At 32.8% G+C, this 20,544-nt stretch overlaps 1 protein-coding gene across 2 annotated transcripts; it reads left to right on the top strand.

Annotated features, from left to right (window-relative positions):
* The first annotated feature begins 284 nt into the window (after positions 1 to 284).
* Positions 285 to 4,206, top strand: LOC140048828 (uncharacterized). 2 transcript variants are annotated; one of them, XM_072093626.1, is made up of 5 exons: positions 285 to 499; positions 685 to 972; positions 1,070 to 1,148; positions 2,692 to 2,947; positions 3,013 to 4,206. In XM_072093626.1, the coding sequence occupies exons 1-4, from the start codon at positions 445 to 447 to the stop codon at positions 2,903 to 2,905; spliced, it is 636 nt and encodes a 211-aa protein (XP_071949727.1). In that variant the 5' UTR covers positions 285 to 444; the 3' UTR covers positions 2,906 to 2,947; positions 3,013 to 4,206. The 2 variants fall into 2 exon arrangements, with proteins under 2 accessions (XP_071949727.1, XP_071949728.1); XM_072093627.1 differs by having other exon boundaries at positions 2,692 to 2,948; positions 3,017 to 4,206.
* The last annotated feature ends 16,338 nt before the right edge of the window (positions 4,207 to 20,544 follow it).

Here is a 20,544-nt window from a genome sequence, read left to right as displayed (position 1 = left end):
TTATCGTAAGTTCCACAATCAACAAATTAATTATTACGGAACTAGGAGGCCTACTAGAAAGTCTAATTAAAGTAGTGAATGTAAATACCGTATACATTACGTTATTGGTATTTGTAAATGAACTAAGTAAGTTCAAGCAAGTAAAGTTGTAAAGTATTCTCTAATTGTTTGTCCTTACAATATAACATATTATCAAACAGAAATTGGTTACCAGTATCAGATTCAAATAACGGTATTTGTCTTTTTTCTGTATTTCAGTCTGTTTCTAGTGATTATGATCGAATCCAGTGTAACTATATCCTTCGATATCAAGTGCAGTACTCAGACATCGATGGAAGTATACTAAATGTAGTCAACACAACAAACAGTTCTCAATTAGAAGTTCAACTACCAGGATTATTAAGTTGTACTGCTTATGTCGTAAACGCTCGAGTTGTTAATAATATGGAGATTGTTGGTAATTGGGGAGAGGACATATTGATACAAACAGCACCATCAGGTATGCTTAAATCATTAAATGTGTGAGTGTATTTTACTAACATTTAGGCCTAGTTGGTCATTTAGTGTAAAGTTTATATATAAAAAAATGGGTAAAACATTTTATCGGCCAATTGAAACAATTCTTAATGTCTAGTATAATTCATTTATTAAAAATCTGTTTAATATTCTATGTTACAATAATAGAGCCATCGATAAAAAGCAATCCATTCACAAATGGAACACATATACTGATGAAATGGAACGCTTCTACATGTGACATTCCAAACTATCAGGTGACCTACCATTATGAACTGTCAGGTGGTGGAATATTTCAGCAAAGAAATACTACAGAAACTCAAGTTTTGTTTGGTGAAGGAATTGAGTCATGTACAGAATATACATTCACAGTATTGGCATCATTTTTACACGTTAGTGGGACATCTGACACAAAGAAATTCATTTTTGGACCAAATTGTGACCAAAAGAAACAAGGTGTGTATTATACATAGTTCATTGTTTGGAATTCTTATTAGATTCAGTACCAGTAATGTAAATAAAACAAGAAAATTTGTCCTTTTATATTTTCCAGGTTACATCATAGGTGTTGTAATTGGCTCACTAATCGCGGCAGTTATCACAGTTGCTGTCATCGTGATGATGTATAAACGGTATAGTATCACACACTGAAACTGTTACTATGCTTGATATTTCATCCATATAGTATCACACACTGAAACTGTTACTATGCTTGATATTTCATCCATATAGTATCACACACTGAAACTGTTACTATGCTTGATATTTCATCCATATAGTATCACACACTGAAACTGTTACTATGCTTGATATTTCATCCATATAGTATCACACACTGAAACTGTTACTATGCTTGATATTTCATCCATATAGTATCACACACTGAAACTGTTACTATGCTTGATATTTCATCCATATAGTATCACACACTGAAACTGTTACTATGCTTGATATTTCATCCATATAGTATCACACACTGAAACTGTTACTATGCTTGATATTTCATCCATATAGTATCACACACTGAAACTGTTACTATGCTTGATATTTCATCCATATAGTATCACACACTGAAACTGTTACTATGCTTGATATTTCATCCATATAGTATCACACACTGAAACTGTTACTATGCTTGATATTTTATCCATATCACAAAACTTAAAACTTAAAAGAACAAGGCCATATAGATGGCTGCAGTCGCGTGCTTAGTGTTTACCGACCGACCGACCAACCTACCAACTGACTGAAATGACTGAACATGTTTAAAAATGTTGAAATGTTTAAAAACAGTTATATTTTTTAATTTACACGTGCGTAGCCTGTCACTTTTGACGAGCTCGTATAACGTAATTTCGAGTTGAAAAGTAAGTCAAGAAAACAGAAATCGGGCAAAAAGAGTGCGCAATAACAATTAACGCGCAGTGCGCGCGCAAAAATCTGCGCACTCATGGCAATTTTGTAAACGCTTAAAATTGACTGAAACGTACTCTTATTTCATCGAAAATTACGCAATAAAAAATTACGTGGTCTACGCACGATTTAACGAAATCACGTTTGTAATCATATCTTAACAACCATGAATCACAATTAAATAAAATTTGGTACTCATAAATTTCAGGGCATAAATCATCATATGGCAATACAATTACGTGCGTAGCGCATGTAACGCATGCGTAAGCGCGTTTAAAATTTTCAAAATTTATTTTCGATGAAATAAGAGTACGTTTCAGGCAATTTTAAGCGTTTACAAAATTGCCATGAGTGCGCAGATTTTTGCGCGCGCACTGCACGTTAAATGTTATTGCGCACTCTTCTTGCCCGATTTCTGTTTTCTTGACTTACTTTTCAACTCGAAATTACGTTATACGAGCACGTCAAAAGTGACAGGCTACGCACGTGTAAATTAAAAAAATATAAATGTTTTTAAACATTTCAACATTTTTAAACATGTTCAGTAATTTCGGTCAGTATAGTTCACTATGTCGGTCGGTCGGTCCGTCTGTCTGTCGGTCTGTCTGTCTGTCGGTCTGTTTGTCTGTCGGTCCGGTATCACTATGCATTGTAGCACGCGACTTAATGGCTGTTGGCCTTGTTTGATATTGATGAAATATTTATTTTTTATTAATTTTTTTTTATTAATTGATTGATATAAATACATTTGGTCTCTTTTAGATTTAGACGTATAGATTCAGGAAAACACGCTGCTAAATTTGATGTTCAACAAAATGTATGCACAATAGATACAAATTATCAAAGTCTATCTAAGAAATATGAAGAAAGTGAGTATGAAGAAATTAAACCTGCTGTTGAATCCTCATCTGGTGAACATGTTTATGCAAACACCAAGCCTGCACCGGAACATGTTTATGTTAACACAGTTGATTGAGAAATCAAAAATAAACCTATTGAGTTAGTAGTAGTAGTAGTACCTAGCCTAGCCTAGCCTAGCCTAGCCTAGCCTAGCCTAGCCTAGCCTAGCCTAGCCTAGCCTAAGTACTGAAGAAATAAAAAATGTAGTTACAGTACAGAAGTAAATCTATAGCTATAATTAAGCATAGTCTAAAAACAATCAACAAAATGTAAATATAATACAATTTTATCAACAAAACTGGTAGTTTGCAAAATAAACGACCATTCTTAAGTGCTCCTATCCAAAACGATTAACCAATAAACTGCATTAAATAAAATATGTAAAATAGAAAATAAGAGAAGCTGCAGATTTGCGATGACGATCTGAACCAAGCTAGGTCATGTCAATCGACGGTCGATTATCATCTGAACTTACAAGCCACCAAGCGTCGAGATGGAGAGCGAAGAAGGGCGTCCTAACTTGTCCGTACAATGAACTGACATGACCTAGTTTGGTCATGGCAAATCGAAAGATCCATATTAATCATTTATAGAACAGACACTTTGAAGTAGTCTTTCTACAGTAAGATTTAAACGAAAATACAATTATTATAATATATATATATATATAGATATAGCAACCATTTCTTTTGAAAGCTGTATATGACTTTAACTAGAAGTATTATATACAGCGTAATTTAATAACTATTTACGAACATTTCTATGAATGCAGAATAGGCTTAAATACAAAATTAAATTAGTATAAACAAAAGGATAAAAAAATGCTTATTTCACTGTAGGCTATCTCTTATAATCTTCATAATATATAACAGAAATATGATGTCGTCCTAGTCCTATTAAACTGTTTTACAACAGTATAGCATTGTCAGTACTAATTAAATAATCAAATCACTAGTTAAAATTAGTCAGCTTTTCTACTATATTAATAACTGTTTAGCAAGCATTTCTTCACGACTCTTTAATGATTGAATTAATGAAATGTCACTAAATAATAAATAATAAAAAATAACCTTAAATATTAATCGGTAGCATTTTACAAACAATGAAGTTAGAATGCATTAAAAAAAAAGATGGCTTTAATGTATTTTGTTGTATTTACCTGGTATATACTGTATACGTTTATCTTATGCTTGCGTGTTTTTATTTTCTAATTTAAATCAATCCAATCTTAATTAACAGACTGAAATCACATGAAATTATTTATATAAAATTGTTATTTAAAAAAAAAAATACATTTATTTATCTGTCAATACCAAAACAAACAAATTTGAAAGGCAAATTAGTTACGATAGTCAACCAACTTAATTAAGATCTACAAATAACGGCATTAAGTTTAATTTAACTAATTAATTAAATAAATTAACTTTAATACGGAGACCCAGATCAACTCACTGTCTTACTTCTCGTCTGCGTCCACGCACATGCACAACACATTTTAAATAATTATAATTATTATTATGGTACAGTATAAACTGTCAAAAAAGGGAACCATTTAATTTAAGTTTACGTTTAAATGATAGTAGATTATTTTTGCGAATGAATGTCAAAACCATAACTGTTCCATTTAAGTGTTAAATATAAGACAATTATTTGTAAAAGATATAGTCACGAGTTGATAAAACCACACAAGGAAAAACTTTGTATTATAATCCGTAGACCTACGTATCATCCATCCGGATGATGATACAACGAATTCGTTATAGTTACTTTAGCCGTACTTTATCCTTAGGAAAAGTCTGAATACACAAACTATAATATAATAACTTACGTCCACCTATATATTATTAGATAACCCTGACTTTCTTGCTGTCAATTCGTCTACAACCAAAATATTCACACCCCAAACGCCAATGTTCGGAAATCCGAAACGCTCCCGCTTTGTGACGAATTAAAATGAGTCACAGTACGTACAATGATTTCGAATAACCACTACAAAACAAATCTATATTTAATAATATTACAGTAATTAAATGTTCAGACGTCTGAAAGACTTTTACGTAATATATTATCTTATTTCGAAGAAAAATTGTGTTCTTTCACAATTGCAATCAAACACAGTTTATGTACAGGCCGTTCCAGTGTACTTATTTGATCTTTCTACATTACCATTACCATTATATGGCCCTAAGAATAAGATTGTCCTTCCCAGGCTTCACATCCACAACAATTATACACCGTTAATCAAGGTACTGTGCCCCCGTTAACCCAGGTTCAAGTACTAGCACAAAATATCCAATCTTTGAACGTTGTACTATTTGAGCAATCCCAGAATGCAAGGATAGGTCGTTGTGCCATGTCGAAAATACCTTTCTGATTCGTTAGCACGTCCGAGTTGGGTTGCACCATTACAGGTTGTTCGTGTGGTAAAAGAAAGTAATTGGTGATGATTCAGGGATCAGTTCCATCCGCAAACAATGGTTGTGAGTTGACTCTATATGTCACTTCACCAAAAATAGTCTGCAATTCAAGGGCACTAAAATGATGGTAATCGGCTATACGACGTCCACTATTTGATCCAATCTCTCATCTACTGCTGTGCGCATACAGGTTTTACGGCCACGATCACTAAAACGGTTACAGGGTGGATCCCTCGAGAGCAGACAAATCGTTTCCACACAATTAATGAATGATTCTAATGATAGATAATCCAATAATTGGTCCAGTAATATGACATACTCGGTGTTCCCTTGTTTCAGTTTTATTTCGTAAAAATAAGATCGAACTTTGTATCGTTTATTTTTTTAAAATTTATTAAGCTTTATCACTGCACATAACATAACATATAGGCAGCAAAAAGAAATGGATGAACATGTGACAAGCTTCTCTATCCACATCCCCCTAAAAGACACATACCATTAACAAATAGAATATATAAATGCACAAGATAAATATGAAAATAGCTAAAGTAAATTACTTTTAATTACTATACTGAATACAATTTGAGAAATAAAATACGGTATGACATTAATACTTTTATATATTAATATGATACAAACATGCCTACTGAACTATTGATTCTGGCTTTATTTTCCGCATGTATTCAAATCATAATTCGGCATCGACCTTCAGGAATAAGAATATAATTATTATCTACTATAATAACTTCCACTACTATAATTTTTCAACAACCCAACACCAATATCTACGCCCCCAAACGTCAATTTCGGAAATCCGAACATTCACTGATTCAACTGCTAATGTCATTATTACACATTTTTTAATATTAGGCCTATGGCACATTTGCTAATCGAATATTGAGTTTTAAATGAGCGTACTACTAGGACTAGTCAGCTACTAATTCTGGTACCTGTGAGCTTAGTGAAGATGTTAGCTATACGTTTTTCACACTTGTTCTACCTGCTTGTGACTCTATATTTTACGTTTAATTCAGGATTATCAGGTATGTTTTATACTGATTTGTTTACAATTTTTTTTTTAAATCGGGGGTTCCTATTTTTATTCATTAGTTTGTATTGAAATATACATGGCTAATTTTTTGTGTGTGGAAGCAATAACTATCGGCAAATTGCTGTAACAATAGAAATAACAAATCATAAGGTTACCTCTAATCTGCAAACAGCCACTGCTAATTGTGTCACATTGTTATATTACTATAATCTATTTATTCTACATGTATACCGTATTCCCGAAAATGGTCTACAGTACTAGCTATTATTCACCAGTTCGAACTTCATTTAAAAATTACTATTTTTTTTATTCTTTAAAGAGCCATTAGATATAACAGCACTTTCTGGAACACCTCTAGTTGACGCGAATAGTAATGGTTGGTTTCAAGGATTCGCACTTCAAAAAGACAAAGACATCAGAGATTTATCTGTTGGAATATTGTACAAGAATATTAATGGAAACGATAACGTGACTTGGGCTGATACTGGTAATTTTAAAGGCCCAAGCTCTAGGCAGCAAACAAAAGATATGCCAGACGGTAAAATATTTTCCACCGACAGCATAATTAGATTCCGAACACACCAATATTTCACCTTTCTAGGTGTTAATAACTTACAAACTCAGACTGGTGTCTTTTCATTTGAAGCAAAGAAAAATGGAGTAGTCACACATACAGCAATAATATTGAAATCTGCTTCTGGTGAGTAATGCCATGCAATCCCGTCCTTAAATTATCAATTAATTTTTTTTATAGAGGTGATTGTTAACTAGAAAAACACATCAGCCCATTACATAATTACGTTTAGTTTGTAAGACCTATTGATTCAATTTTTACAGCCAATATTGAAATGGAGCACAGAACGACTACGGTCGGTATAGGGGAGTCTGTCACTATCAATCTCAGTAAAGGTGGTGATCTTGACGATTTACGCTGGAGACATAATTATGGAAAGGAAATACACAATATGACGGGTAAAACGTCTGCTGTGATTGGAAACATACGAAGAAAAGATGATGGCGTATATGAATGTTATACAGGTGATAGCCCTGATGGTAACCATGTTATCATGAGACTTATTGTTAGAAGTAAGTTATAACATTTATTACATATTAATTAAACAGATGGAAAAACGTCAGATAAAATAGTTCCTTATATACAAATGAGAATTATTTGATGTGGTCGGTTGATATAATAATAATTCTACGTTAAAAAAAAAAACAGCATTGACAAAGATTTATAGGAATATTATTGAAAAATGGTACAAAAGAAAAGTACATTTTGAAATGAAATACGTTTATTTTAGTTTAAAATTAGTTTATAATGTAGTTTTGAGATTTGAAATGCTAGTTTGGAAAACATGATGTACAAACTTAAAACTTAAACATTAGTCGCAGTATTCTGTTTGTACTAAGCAAAAATATACAAACCAATATAATCGTATAGTTATATTTATTTTAAATGCTTTCTTAGCTTGTCCCTCACCAAAATGGAACCCTCCAGACTGTGAAATGAACTGTCCCGTTTGTTATAATGGCGGAGTGTGTGACGATAAGACGGGTGTTTGTATTTGCCCAGCAGGATTCAACGGTGATTCTTGTGAAAACGGTAGGCCTAAATATAAACTGCTAAAATACGTGGACGTGTAATTAACAAATAAACATACATTGAACGTTATTGTATGTATTTTATTTGCGATAGGTTGTGGAAATAACAACTGGGGTCGTAAATGCGACTCTGTGTGTAGCAGCGAGGGTGCGAATTGTACTGGAATACTTTTTTGTCCACCTGATCCAGTTGGTTGTACATGCATCAATGGTTTTGGAGGAAATGATTGTAGTACAGGTTATTGTTACTAAAATGTGCCCTTATGTAAAATTATATATAGATTTAAAAAGTTTATAATTTATACTGTATTAGAGTTATTGCTATAATATGATTATACTATAATATTATTGTAATGATTATTACATGTTCACTCAAGTAAGATAAGAAATAATGATAGAATAAGATGTGAAAACTGTAAACATAATATTATCTGTGAATAATATTTAACTACGTTTTATAGTGTGTGGGGCTGGATACTATGGAGCTGATTGTCGCCAAGAATGTCACTGTGACGATAGTGTTTGTGATAAACACACAGGATGTTCATCCGGGTCAGACTGTTTGGATGGATACACTGGTGATACTTGTCAAGGTACTGTATACTCTAAAAGTATACACCCTTGTGATACTACTGTACCACAATTAACCACAATTGTTACTTAGCAAAGTATAAATTTGCTAAGTATAGTACTTGCTTTGTTTCTTTGTTTTTGATTGTTTGTTTGCACGGTTGCGCCCAAAATCTTCTTCCTGAATTGTTAGGTGTTAATAGGTATATACTTCCAGACATATCTGTTGATTGTCAGAACAATTGATGTATTGGTGACAAATTTTGATTAAAATCTCGAGTTATTTATATATATATTATATTCAATATATGGGCCAAAATAATAAATAGCACTGTTGCTATCTCTATATTGCCAAGTATTTCACTCAATTTCTGATTTATTTAGGTTGTTTGGTTTTGCTAACTAAAGTTAACTTACTATATAAATATTATTCAATATTCAAAACCATGGCTCCATGATAGTTTTTTTACCTTAAATCCAAAAGATATCGTTTTATAGTCATATCTTTTATGGAAAATCTATTTAAAAAAACGTTTTGTTTTTAAAATTATATGTACTTGTTTTTTTTATAATAGTACCTCCGTTCTGTCCATCCGGATTCTTTGGTGTTTTGTGTAACTATCCATGTCACTGCAAACATTCTGTAAATTGCAATCGAGATGGAATTTGCCCTAATGGATGTCATGAGGCTTGGACTGGAAATGAATGCAGCATAGGTAACGATAATAAACAAATATAAAAAGTGTATTTTTCAGTTTGGATAGATAGGCATAATACAACATAATACTGCAGTAGCTTGATGCAAGCATGGTATTGGTAGGCCTACTACTAGCATTGGCATCAACTATTGTAGTCGAGCACTTGATACTTTACCGTAATCAAATGTGACGTGGTGAAGTGGTAATTCTATTAAATTATAAAAAATACAATCTGTTAATATGTGACATATTCAAGATCCTCCATGATGACATATGATCAGCATTTTTTGCTATCCCTTATTCAAATGAGTTACTTAGTTAAAACTTACAGTTTTTACAAAACACTTTGCATTTATAACAATTAGCATTGCCATATCGTTCTGAACCGCCAAGTGTTGTAAAACAGACAGCAACAAATATAGCATTTGACGTCACTTGGATTCCTGGTGAAGACTATGGAACAGGAACAATTACGAAACGGAAGCTTTCGTATAAATCATCGCAGATGGATTCATTTACAGCTATAGTTAAACCAGAAAACGATGTAATTATTGTTATTGATAATCTCATCCCAAATACTCAAGTTCAGTTCTACTCTCAATTTTCGAGGATGGTTGGTGGTATTGAGATAGATGGACCAAGAAGTACACTTGGAACAACAAACACAATCTGTTTAGGTAAGCTCTATTATTACACCAAAATCATGTAAAACAATACAAAGTATATTAGTTATATTACTGTGATCAGCAAATTAACCAACTGCATTTATTTTAGGTCTATAATAGGCCGTAAATCTATAACTACTAACATCGACTTACCTACTGTTTGAAATTGATTTGTTGTATTATGAAATAGAGCCTTTAGAAGAACCTGAGATAGAATTAAAAACCGTTGAAGATAATCAGATGATCGTGAGTGTAAAGGTACATTGTTTAATATAGATTTATTCTTGTTTGTTAGAATGTTTCATACATTATAAATTATGTTATTGGTATTTATGTATGTTTAGTGAAAGTATTACATAGTTTTCATGACGTAAATGGTTTCTCAAAGGTTCCTCAAATGTTCTGTCACCTAAAAGTATACATTATGTTGCTGTTTTAGGTTTTAATGACGTAAATAGTTTCTAAAATGGTCCGCAGATATTCCATTGCCTATAGTTCAGTAGTAGTATTCTCTATTTTTTTTAGATTTTAAATATTAAATCGAAAATTGTTAACGGTTACCAGTATCATATCCAAACAACGGTATTTGTCATTTACTGTATTTTGGTTATATTTTACCTTACCCAATCTCTTCAGGCCTCGTGGGCCATAAGGCTGCAATGGCAATTTTCCAGTTGGTTATAGTTTTGATTCGTTACATGTCCTACATTTAAGGGTTTCTCCCTCTTATTCCACTGTTCTCCGCCATGTTGTTTTGGGCCGTCCGACTTTCCCCAGCCCCAGGTTTCCATGTCATAGCTGTCATACACATTTTACAGCTTGGAATTTCAGTTTAATTAAGTTATTTTTAATATTGTTTTTTTGATGTTATCTTGTCTTGTATGTATTTTCTTGTTTTTTTCATTTTTACTGAGTCATACTTAATGATAATTGTACTAGGCCCAACCACTCACTTTTCAGTCATTACGGATTGGACCCCATTGGAAATAAGTTTACTTTTTTGTCGACTTAATGGGTTATCCAGGTATTCTTTTAATACATTGTATATTTTAACTTTTTATGTATGAATATCGAATAAAATCAATCAATCAATCTACCTTACCTGAATGTTTGTTGTTGTATTTTCAGCCTGTATCTAATAATCATGATAGCATCCAATGTAACTATATTCTTCGATATCAAGTGCAATACTCGGAGATTGATGGAAATACACAAGATGTTGTCAACACAACAAACAGTTCTCAATTAGAAGTTGAACTATCAGGATTATCAAGTTGTACTGAATATGTCGTAAACGCTCGAGTTATTAATAATATGGATATTGTCGGTAATTGGGGACAAAATACAAAGATACAAACAGCTCCGTCAGGTTGGTTGACCATTCACTAAAATATATAATAGTCCTAATCAGGGAAGAGTGAAATGTTTACTATTTCCTATTCTAGACATGTTACCATCCTTATAACAAACAGATTAGGCTTATAATAATTCATTATATATTCTATTTTGTAATGCCAGAGCCAGCGATTGAAAGTGGGCCATTCACAAATGGAACACATTTTGTGATAAAGTGGAAATCTCCTACGTGTGACATCACAGACTATCAGCTGATCTACTATTATGAATTGTCAGGTAGAATTTTTCAGCAAGGAAGTACAACAGAAACTGAACTTGTATTATTTGGTGAAGAAATTGAGCCAAGTATAGAATATACATTCACAGTATTTGCATCATATGTAAACAATAACAGTACATCTGACACAAAGAAATTTTGGTTTGGAACCAATTGTGATCCAAGCCAAAAAGAGCAATTAGGTGTGTATTGAGATTGCTTGAGATAAAGTGTTAGTGTTGTTAATGAAAACAGTCGAAGAGATTTAGACCTAGAATTCTACATACATTAAAAATGACAACTATAACAATGTGACATGTTTCATGTTTTTCAGATTACGTAATACTAATAGGAGTTGTAATTGGATCATCAGTACTCTGGATAATTCTCACAGTTGTTATCACCTTGATGATATCGAAACGGTAAAGTATCACTCTTAGACTGTTACTGTGGTTGAAAATGAAAAGACTTTAGATAATGACTATGACTTACGAATGTTACGATCAAATTATTTCTAAAAAAAGAGATCCGTTGATGAAGTAAATATACATACACTTTGTTTATTTTAGATGTAGACGTATAGATTCAGAAAAAGACGCTGGTGAATCCTCTACTGTTCAAAAAAATGTATGCACAATAGATACTGATTATCACAGTTTGTCGGAAAAATATGAACAAAGTGTATATGAAGATATTGAGGTTACTGTTACTACGTGTCCGCCTGAATTTATTTATGCAAACTCCGAGTCTGATTCTGTACAGGATCAAGTTTATAGTAATCATTGAAAAATGAAAAATACTACTACTGAGTTCCCCTTATTAGAGAAGAAATACTGAAGGGAAAACAATCAAATCGATGCTGTCGCTAAACATACTACATAAAAATCAACTGATGTAAATAATGTAAATACAATTTTTTTTTAGATGTGGTAGTTTGAAAAGCAACCCCGCTAATTCTCACGTTCTCGTTGGTATATTAGAGATTTGCAATTTTTAGTGTTAACATATATGAATAATAATCATTAGAGCAGACACGTGTAAAATAGCTTACAGTAAGATTTAATTGGAATCAAAATAAATAAATAATTTGATAGGATGATCTAGATACAACAATTAAGACTTTGCTGGAACTGAAACAAGTAGTAGGCTAGCCTAAAGAAAAACATTTTTAAAATTCGAAATATAGAAGAAAACTCAAAATATAGATTCCAAAAGGTTTAACAATAGGAAAAATATATCCCAGGCATTCCCGACTCTTCCGCGACTATAATTTAATAACATTTCACTGATTAAAAGTACATTGTGAGATGACTAAATCTTTTAATAGGCCATTTTTAATTTAATATTTTTTCACTTTTGCTAAAAAAAAATGATAATAATGATTTTGCTTATGAAAAAATTAAATAAACAATTAAATGAACCAAAACCCATTGACTTTCAGATCATTGACTAGTTTTTTTCTTCATCAGATCTTCAAATCAGCAAATAATTTTTTAAAGTCCAATTTTCGGTCCAAGTAAATACCTATATTATGCAGTAATAAAATGGCTGAAATAACTTTTGAAAAATTATTTGTTCAGGAGTGAAGGAAAGGGGGTGCAGTATATAATAAACTTTTAGTTGTCGGGAATGATAAAGAATCTTGCTTTTCAATACGCTGGTTGACTTCTTTTTTAATATAATTTAAATTGAGGTCTATGCCTATCTAAAACAATTTTAATTTTGTATTCCTTTTATTTTTATTTTATTTTATTTTTAAAACCAGAAACAGCAGCAGAAACAAATCCACCACTTACAGCTTGGTTTAACAGATACAAAGAAACACTTAAATTACAACGTAACAGATAAAGATTGGAATTAAAAATGTCGATATGGGGATGGGCCTGGACTAAACTATTATAAGATAAACTTAATCTACTGATGTAACCATTTTTAAGAATATTGATTCTACAAAAGGGAACACAAAGGATATTGTTGTTTCTTAAATTACGGGCGGAAACACGAATACCGAAATTGGAAATAAAGTTGCAGTCAAAAATAGAATGAATTCTTCAAATAAAAACTCTTCTGCAAAAAAAAAAAAATGAAATACAGTTATTATTTCAGAAATACAATTTCATCATCAGTTCAAGAACCGTCCCAACCTGGTTTGTCCACATACTATGCAAATGAAGGGACGAACAGCTCAAGTAACAGTCAATAACATGAAAAGTTATGAGGCTGACAAGTAGAAGAAAAGTTGTATACAGTACAACAACATGAGAAGTTGACAGGTAAAATAAATGTTGTATACAGTGCAAGCAGCAACAACAACAGTAGTGAGCTTTCACTTCAGGACGGTAAGCGAAAGGGGGCGGTATAGATGAATGGATACGATGATTTATACAAAATATTAATCTGCGCATGTGCAGACAGTATACTCCGTTCAGTTCTCATTGGAACAGTAAATGGTCGAAGCGAATACACGTGGCAGGTTTTTCAATTTAGTTGTAGTAATTAATACATCATATGTTTTATGTAGGAGTGCCAACCTATAATACCCACTACAAGTACGCCTCTTTTGAGGTTTTAAAGTCCATCCATTTGAACTTTGCTAACTAAAAAACTTGCCAAACATGCCCATAAACCCGCGTGTACAGGCTCTGCGGACTATGTCCAGGAAAGGAAGGAAGGGGAAGGGTATATTGACCGCCATCGTGTTTGTTTCCAAATAACCGCCACGCTCGCTTAATTACCGTCCATTTCATTTACCGTCCCGATGCGATAGCCCTCTATCGGCAAAAGTACTACAGTATTATACACCGACATAATATCATTTGTTATTTTTATACAGATGGAATCTACCTTTATTTCGGACATGTCTCGTAACCGTTCGTTAGCGCTTTTTGACTAAAATATGTAAATCGGAATTTGTGTATGTTTTGTATGATAAACGTAACGCGACTCTACAGCTCACTAAAGCCCCTTTCTCACAGATGTTACTGCAATATACCGGTACAGTGCTGGCGTCGTGCCGGTATCGTTACCGGCATATACCCATTCTCATCGGACTATCGTGCCGGAAATATAACCGGTATATACCGGCTTTCTGTGAGAAAGGTGTCGGGCATATTCGGCCAATAAAAAGTCTCTGACAAAATAATTATTGAGGGCATCCTTTATTGTTATTATTTTTGTCTAGGGATATAATGTAGGCGAATGTTAGGTTACAGATTGTTATCTTCCTTTATAGCATATTTATGCAATACATGCTATGTACAGTATATTGTGCATATATTATACAGGTACAGCAATTAATTAGCCGATCGGCAATCTGTAAAACACCTTAGAAGGCTGTACAATTTACAAGGCGACGAAGGGTCAGGCTAGTTAGGCACCAACAAAGAGCTAGGCCTATATGGCCTAGGCCTGCTATAGATTATGCTACAAATTTCTTCTTGTCCCCTTATTTTAAGCAGCTCTCTTATCTCATTATCCCTCCAGTTCAACATTATTATTGTTAATTGAATTGAATCGGCGCCAAAGTGATACACTTGACCGCGCAAGGTGTCTGAAGCCTCGACAGGGAACCCCGGAATATAACGGCGTTACGTTCTCACAGAATGCCCGTCTGGCATTGCGGGGAATATCCCTAGAATATTACTAGGTCTAAAGCAGGTCATGTCGATGCCAGCATGGTGCCGGCATGATGTCAAGACGACCCGTTCTCACAGAAAACCATACCGGCATGGTAATGGTATATTCCCGCAATATTCCTGGCACTCAGCTCTGTGAGAAAAGGGCTTTAGTCGGTAAACACTAACTTGAGCACGCGACTGCAGCCATATATATGGCTTTCTTTTTACAACGAATAATTCTGTATAATAAAATATAAATTACCAATGAAACATTATGAAGAAATTAGTGATTATAAATAAAATTAACATAACTTCAACTTTATAAAGGTAATTAATTTTAGCATATTTACTTATTTTGCATAAAAGTTCAGACGTAAAATGTAAAATGTAATAAATATGTGTAATCCAATAAGTTTTGGCAGTATTAGATCAGCTGCACAATAATAATATTTATATCAGTGTATTTAGAAATATTAGTGAACATAAACCCATACCACCTAAGTATAACATGTTTACGTTCTATAATTATTGTTAATATTAAGTCAGTTCTTAAGTAAATAGCTAAGCTTGATAGTCTATTGTTATTATAAAAATGTATTGATGCATATCGTCACAATTGTCAAAAATACAAAACGAATCTCTTTATAAACACCAATGTTCGATCCACGCCACTTATTTTAAAATTTGTATTTATTTTTTAGTTTTCTTTTGACGGAAAACCCTTTCCTCACCCCAAGACCTATATATATATGAATAATTTTTGTACGTAGTGATAAAAGGTTATGGTATTCAAAAACATATACAGTAAATAAAAAATGGTTGTAAAGTTATCAGTTTGATGAATAAAGAAGCAAAACATATATACATATTCAGTGGTTTCAGTTTTGATGTAAAGTAGGACTATATATTATTGTAATCATCATCTACCCCATCCCTTCTCTCTAGGCCCTTCATTTTCTTCATAGGATCATACATTATTCTCACCTTGTCGATTCAGCATATATCATATTCATTTCTTCTACATTTCCCTCCATTTTCCACATTTTTTTTTCGTTTTTAGAACGGGTTCATTGTATGGTGGAAATGGTACGCTTCGCTCGTGTACCATCTAGGTCGTGCCCACAGATGGTTCTCGAATACATAATAATTTCAGCGTTAAAAAACTGGCGATTTCAAATATACGTACCGCAGGACAATAATACATGTCGTTTACGGGAACGAATACATAGACACTGTGATTTATGTACTGAACTAAAATTAGCACCCTGGGAATTACTTCCGAAAGAGAAACTTGTCACAAAATGAGACCAATTGTTTAAGTCAAATTTAAACAAACTTAATTTGTGTTTTGTATGTAACATTAGGTTGAGGGATGGGAAAGAGAATGGGTGCAAAGAGGAACAATTTTTAAATATATTCTTTATCGATGTAGTAACGAAATATTAATTGTTTTCATGTTTTACAAATAATATACCACTAAACACAGTAAAACATTGCGATGTAATACTTTGTTGAAACTATCACCGTCCTAGTTGATTGAAATAGTACACTACATGTAACGATACATCACTACGACGTGTATAATATGTTTATATATTGTAAAACAATTTGTGAAAACCACCCCTATTCGTGGCAAATCATAAATTCGATTTAATCGTCAATAATACTAAATTATTGTAATATAATGTTGTGTTGAGGTACTAATGAAAGACTCTGACTCGCTTGACTGTCGTAACACATATATTGTTTATTCAGTATAATACTTCAGTACAATATACAACTATAAGTATAGATAAGGAACGGAGGATCAATGATGCTGTCGGTGAGGTGTGAAGTGTGTAGGTCTGCTTCTGAAGAAGTGGCTGTGAGGTGTAGATGTTCTTCTGAAGAAGTGGCTGTGAGGTGTAGATGTTCTTCTGAAGAAGTGGCTGTGAGGTGTGTCTGGGCTCTTCTGAAACTTGGGAGTATATTGGCTCAGTTCATTAGCATATGTCAATTACGTAATCTGTGAGGGTAACGATTGGTCCTAAGTTGATCCAGGAGTGTTTAAGTGGGAGTGATTGATCTTATCTTGGGAGGTTACAATGATGAATTGGCCCTGTCAAATCTCTGCTTAAAACTGTTAATATCTAATTGTTTTACGATGGGAACAGTCACAAAATTAAGCTAAGTGTTTTCTTTAGGGATTCTATTATAAACTAAATGGTCATTAAAACATCTGGACAAACTCTCCTCTGGACTTTCTGGGTCAAGTTTGTGAACCTATTTGAATTCCGATACAAAGGTCAATTTCTTAAATATAAAAGTATATCGTTATATTACATCCCTCTGTTTCCCTTTTTTTTCTAATCTATTTTAAATATAAAAATGGTTATAATAGTGGCATGCAAAATTAAAGTTATATAAAAGAAAAAAAACATTATTATACATATATGCAAAATTGAGTTAGCCAAAACCATTGACTCTGAAGTGTAACCTTATCACTTTCACTCTCTCTCTCTTCTCTCTCTTAAAAAAGATTAAAATTAAATATGAATTTGGTATAAAATTCGCGTAAATCAAACATAAATCAGTTAGAAAATAAAATTACAAAACTTAAAAATAGTATGTTACATTGAACATACATCAAATCGTGCGACAACTCATCGCGTTCTAATGGTCTTCAAACATAAATCATCAAATCAAAACATAAAATTCAAGAAACTGTTTCTGATTAGCCTAAAATCAAAATATCAAACTTAATCACTTAAAACTTTAAAGAAACGAATGTGTGTGTCCCGTTGGCACAAACTTATCCACAATATATCGTTATCGTCACAACTTTATCGATTTAAGCATTTATATTTACAGGTAATTACGATTTTAATCGGTCGACAAATTCGACTTTTGTACTCAATGTCAAAAAAAAAAATTACAATTAAAAGTACTAAGAAAATCTCCTGTTATTGTATATCAATTAATGCTTGAGATTAACGACTAAAAGGTTAAACAAAATATTTGTTACAAAATGCTTGTCGTTCTTTTCGATATCTCAATATATCGATCATCAAAATTCAAAATTAATCATTATCAAAAACTCGTTACAAAATCAATACTTAATCATAATTTTAATTCTCTTTTAACTGAAATCACATCATTACTAAACAAATCTCATTAAATACGTAGACTATGCTATTATTAATTTAGCAAATGTCGTAATATAAAAATAATCTTGCAAAAAAAAATTAAATCAGTAACTCGTTGCATTATTTAAACGTTTTATGAATCGTTTTGGCGATCCACTTATCGGTATCTGTTTATCATTAATAATCTCTTTAATTAATTTATCTGTATCGTTATATCTGTCAATATTCCACCAAAATTTGCGATCATTAGATTCTTGTTTTGTTTTATCGGTGTTGCGTTTGGCTGAAGTTGGTTTAGAATATGAAACTAAAACTTGGAAATGTCCTGCTTTAAATCTACCTCGGTTTAATTTCATATTTGAATCATTAGGTGCTGTCATAATTAGATTAGTTTGTTCCTTAATTTGTTCTTCTTTCATTTGGAATGGGGCTGCTAATCCCATGTTATTCTCTACACAGTCAATGTAAGGTTGCAAGTTAAGGGGTTCTACTTTAGTTGGATGTGTAAAGGTATCTGATTGCAATTGGGTGGGTGTCATATCATGTTCATCTACAAATTCAACATTGGTTTCGTCATTTACTACGTTAACGGTGTTCTGAATTTTCTCATTATTATTATCGGCGGGTTTATTCAACAATTATTTTAACAATTTAAAAAACAATTTTAGTGTGTATATATGTAAACTCTCACTTTTCAATCAAGGTTACAAATCAAAAATCAAAATGGTTTTTACTTACCCCAAATGCTTCGGATCCAATTAAAAATTAATTAAAGGAAAGCAAAAAGTGTTCAAAAATGTTTAAATGTTCAAACAACGAATTAAAAAAATGCGAAAGGTGTTCATCAATGTTCAAAATGGTCAAAAAAAATAAATGTTAAAAAAAACGATCGAAAAAAACGGCGTGAAGTTGAAAGTGTCCAAACGAAACAGTTCTTGTCCGCTTGCTTCTGTTTTGATTCTTCTTGGGTCTTCCTCGATTATCTTCTTTGTCTGTATCCAATGGTTATAATTTGATAAAATTTCTTCTTGTCTCGATCTCATTCAAATATAATTTCAGCTTGTCTTTTGTGTCTTCCTCGATTATCTTCTTTGTCTTCATCCAATGGTAATAATTTGATAAAATTTCTGCTTGTCTCGATCTCATTCAAATATAATTTCAGCTTGTCTTTTGAGTCAAAGTAAATTTCTGGTTTTCTCCTTTCAAACAAATATGGTTATTTTTGTCTTCGTCTTCGTCTTCGTGTCTTGTTAAGTGTTTATTTCTTGTTTTCTCACTCTGTTCCTTATGAAATTTGGGTCTTCCACCATGTAATATAATGTTGTGTTGAGGTACTAATGAAAGACTCTGACTCGCTTGACTGTCGTAACACACATATATAACTATAAGTATAGATAAGGAACGGGGGATCAATGACGCTGTCGGTGAGGTGTGAAGTGTGTAGGTTTGCTTCTGAAGAAGTGGCTGTGAGGTGTAGATAATCTTCTGAAGAAGTGGCTGTGAGGTGTAGATGTTTTTCTGAAGAAGTGGCTGTGAGGTGTGTCTGGGCTCTTCTGAAACTTGGGAGTATATTGGCTCAGTTCATTAGCATATGTCAATTACGTAATCTGTGAGGGTAACGATTGGTCCTAAGTTGACCCAGGGGTGTTTAAGTGGGAGTGATTGATCTTATCTGGGAAGGTTACAATGATGAATTGGCCCTGTCAAATCTCTGCTTAAAACTGTTAATATCTAATTGTTTTACGATGGGAACAGTCACAAAATTAAGCTAAGTGTTTTCTTTAGGGATTCTATTATAAACTAAATGGTCATTAAAACATCTGGACAAACTCTCCTCTGGACTTTCTGGGTCAAGTTTGTGAACCTATTTGAATTCCGATACAAAGGTCAATTTCTTAAATATAAAAGTATATCGTTATATTACATTATCTAACTCAACTTAATTAGTAGGCCTAATGGGTTTCAATTGTTTCTTAGAGCCAATTCATACTTAAGTTGGTTCCTAACCCTACTCACCAAAGTTGTTCTGTGTTTAGGGCATGTGATGCACCGTAGGCCTATCCTCTACTTGCTTTACAACGCTACTCATGCCAGTGAGGGAAGGGTGATGATGTCACGTGGGTGGTTTAACTGCAATAATAGAGATTTGTACATAATATACGGCGACTGAAAACGCTAGCTCATTATCCGTTAAAAAAAATCTATATCCAACCTCTGCAGCACAGATTGAAAAAGAAATGGATCGAATTTCTGTTATGAGTATACAGTACTTGCCTTTACGACACCTGAGGGAATAGACACTTGTGGAACAGAGATTGGAATGTTCCATTCATTTCAAATCAATACATTTGCATA

This window comes from Antedon mediterranea, chromosome 5 (assembly GCF_964355755.1).
Source record: "Antedon mediterranea chromosome 5, ecAntMedi1.1, whole genome shotgun sequence".
Taxonomy (NCBI): Eukaryota; Metazoa; Echinodermata; class Crinoidea; order Comatulida; family Antedonidae; genus Antedon; species Antedon mediterranea.
Note: the sequence above shows the minus strand (reverse complement) of the source record. Positions and strands in the feature narration are given on the sequence as shown.

Bases quoted from the DNA above. Each gene is read 5' to 3' on its own strand.
- LOC140048828 (XM_072093626.1), top strand. From the start codon at position 445: ATGGAGATTGTTGGTAATTGGGGAGAGGACATATTGATACAAACAGCA. The intron at 500-684 runs GTATGCTTAAAT...TTACAATAATAG, and splicing joins GATACAAACAGCACCATCAG to AGCCATCGATAAAAAGCAAT. The intron at 973-1,069 runs GTGTGTATTATA...TATATTTTCCAG, and splicing joins TTGTGACCAAAAGAAACAAG to GTTACATCATAGGTGTTGTA.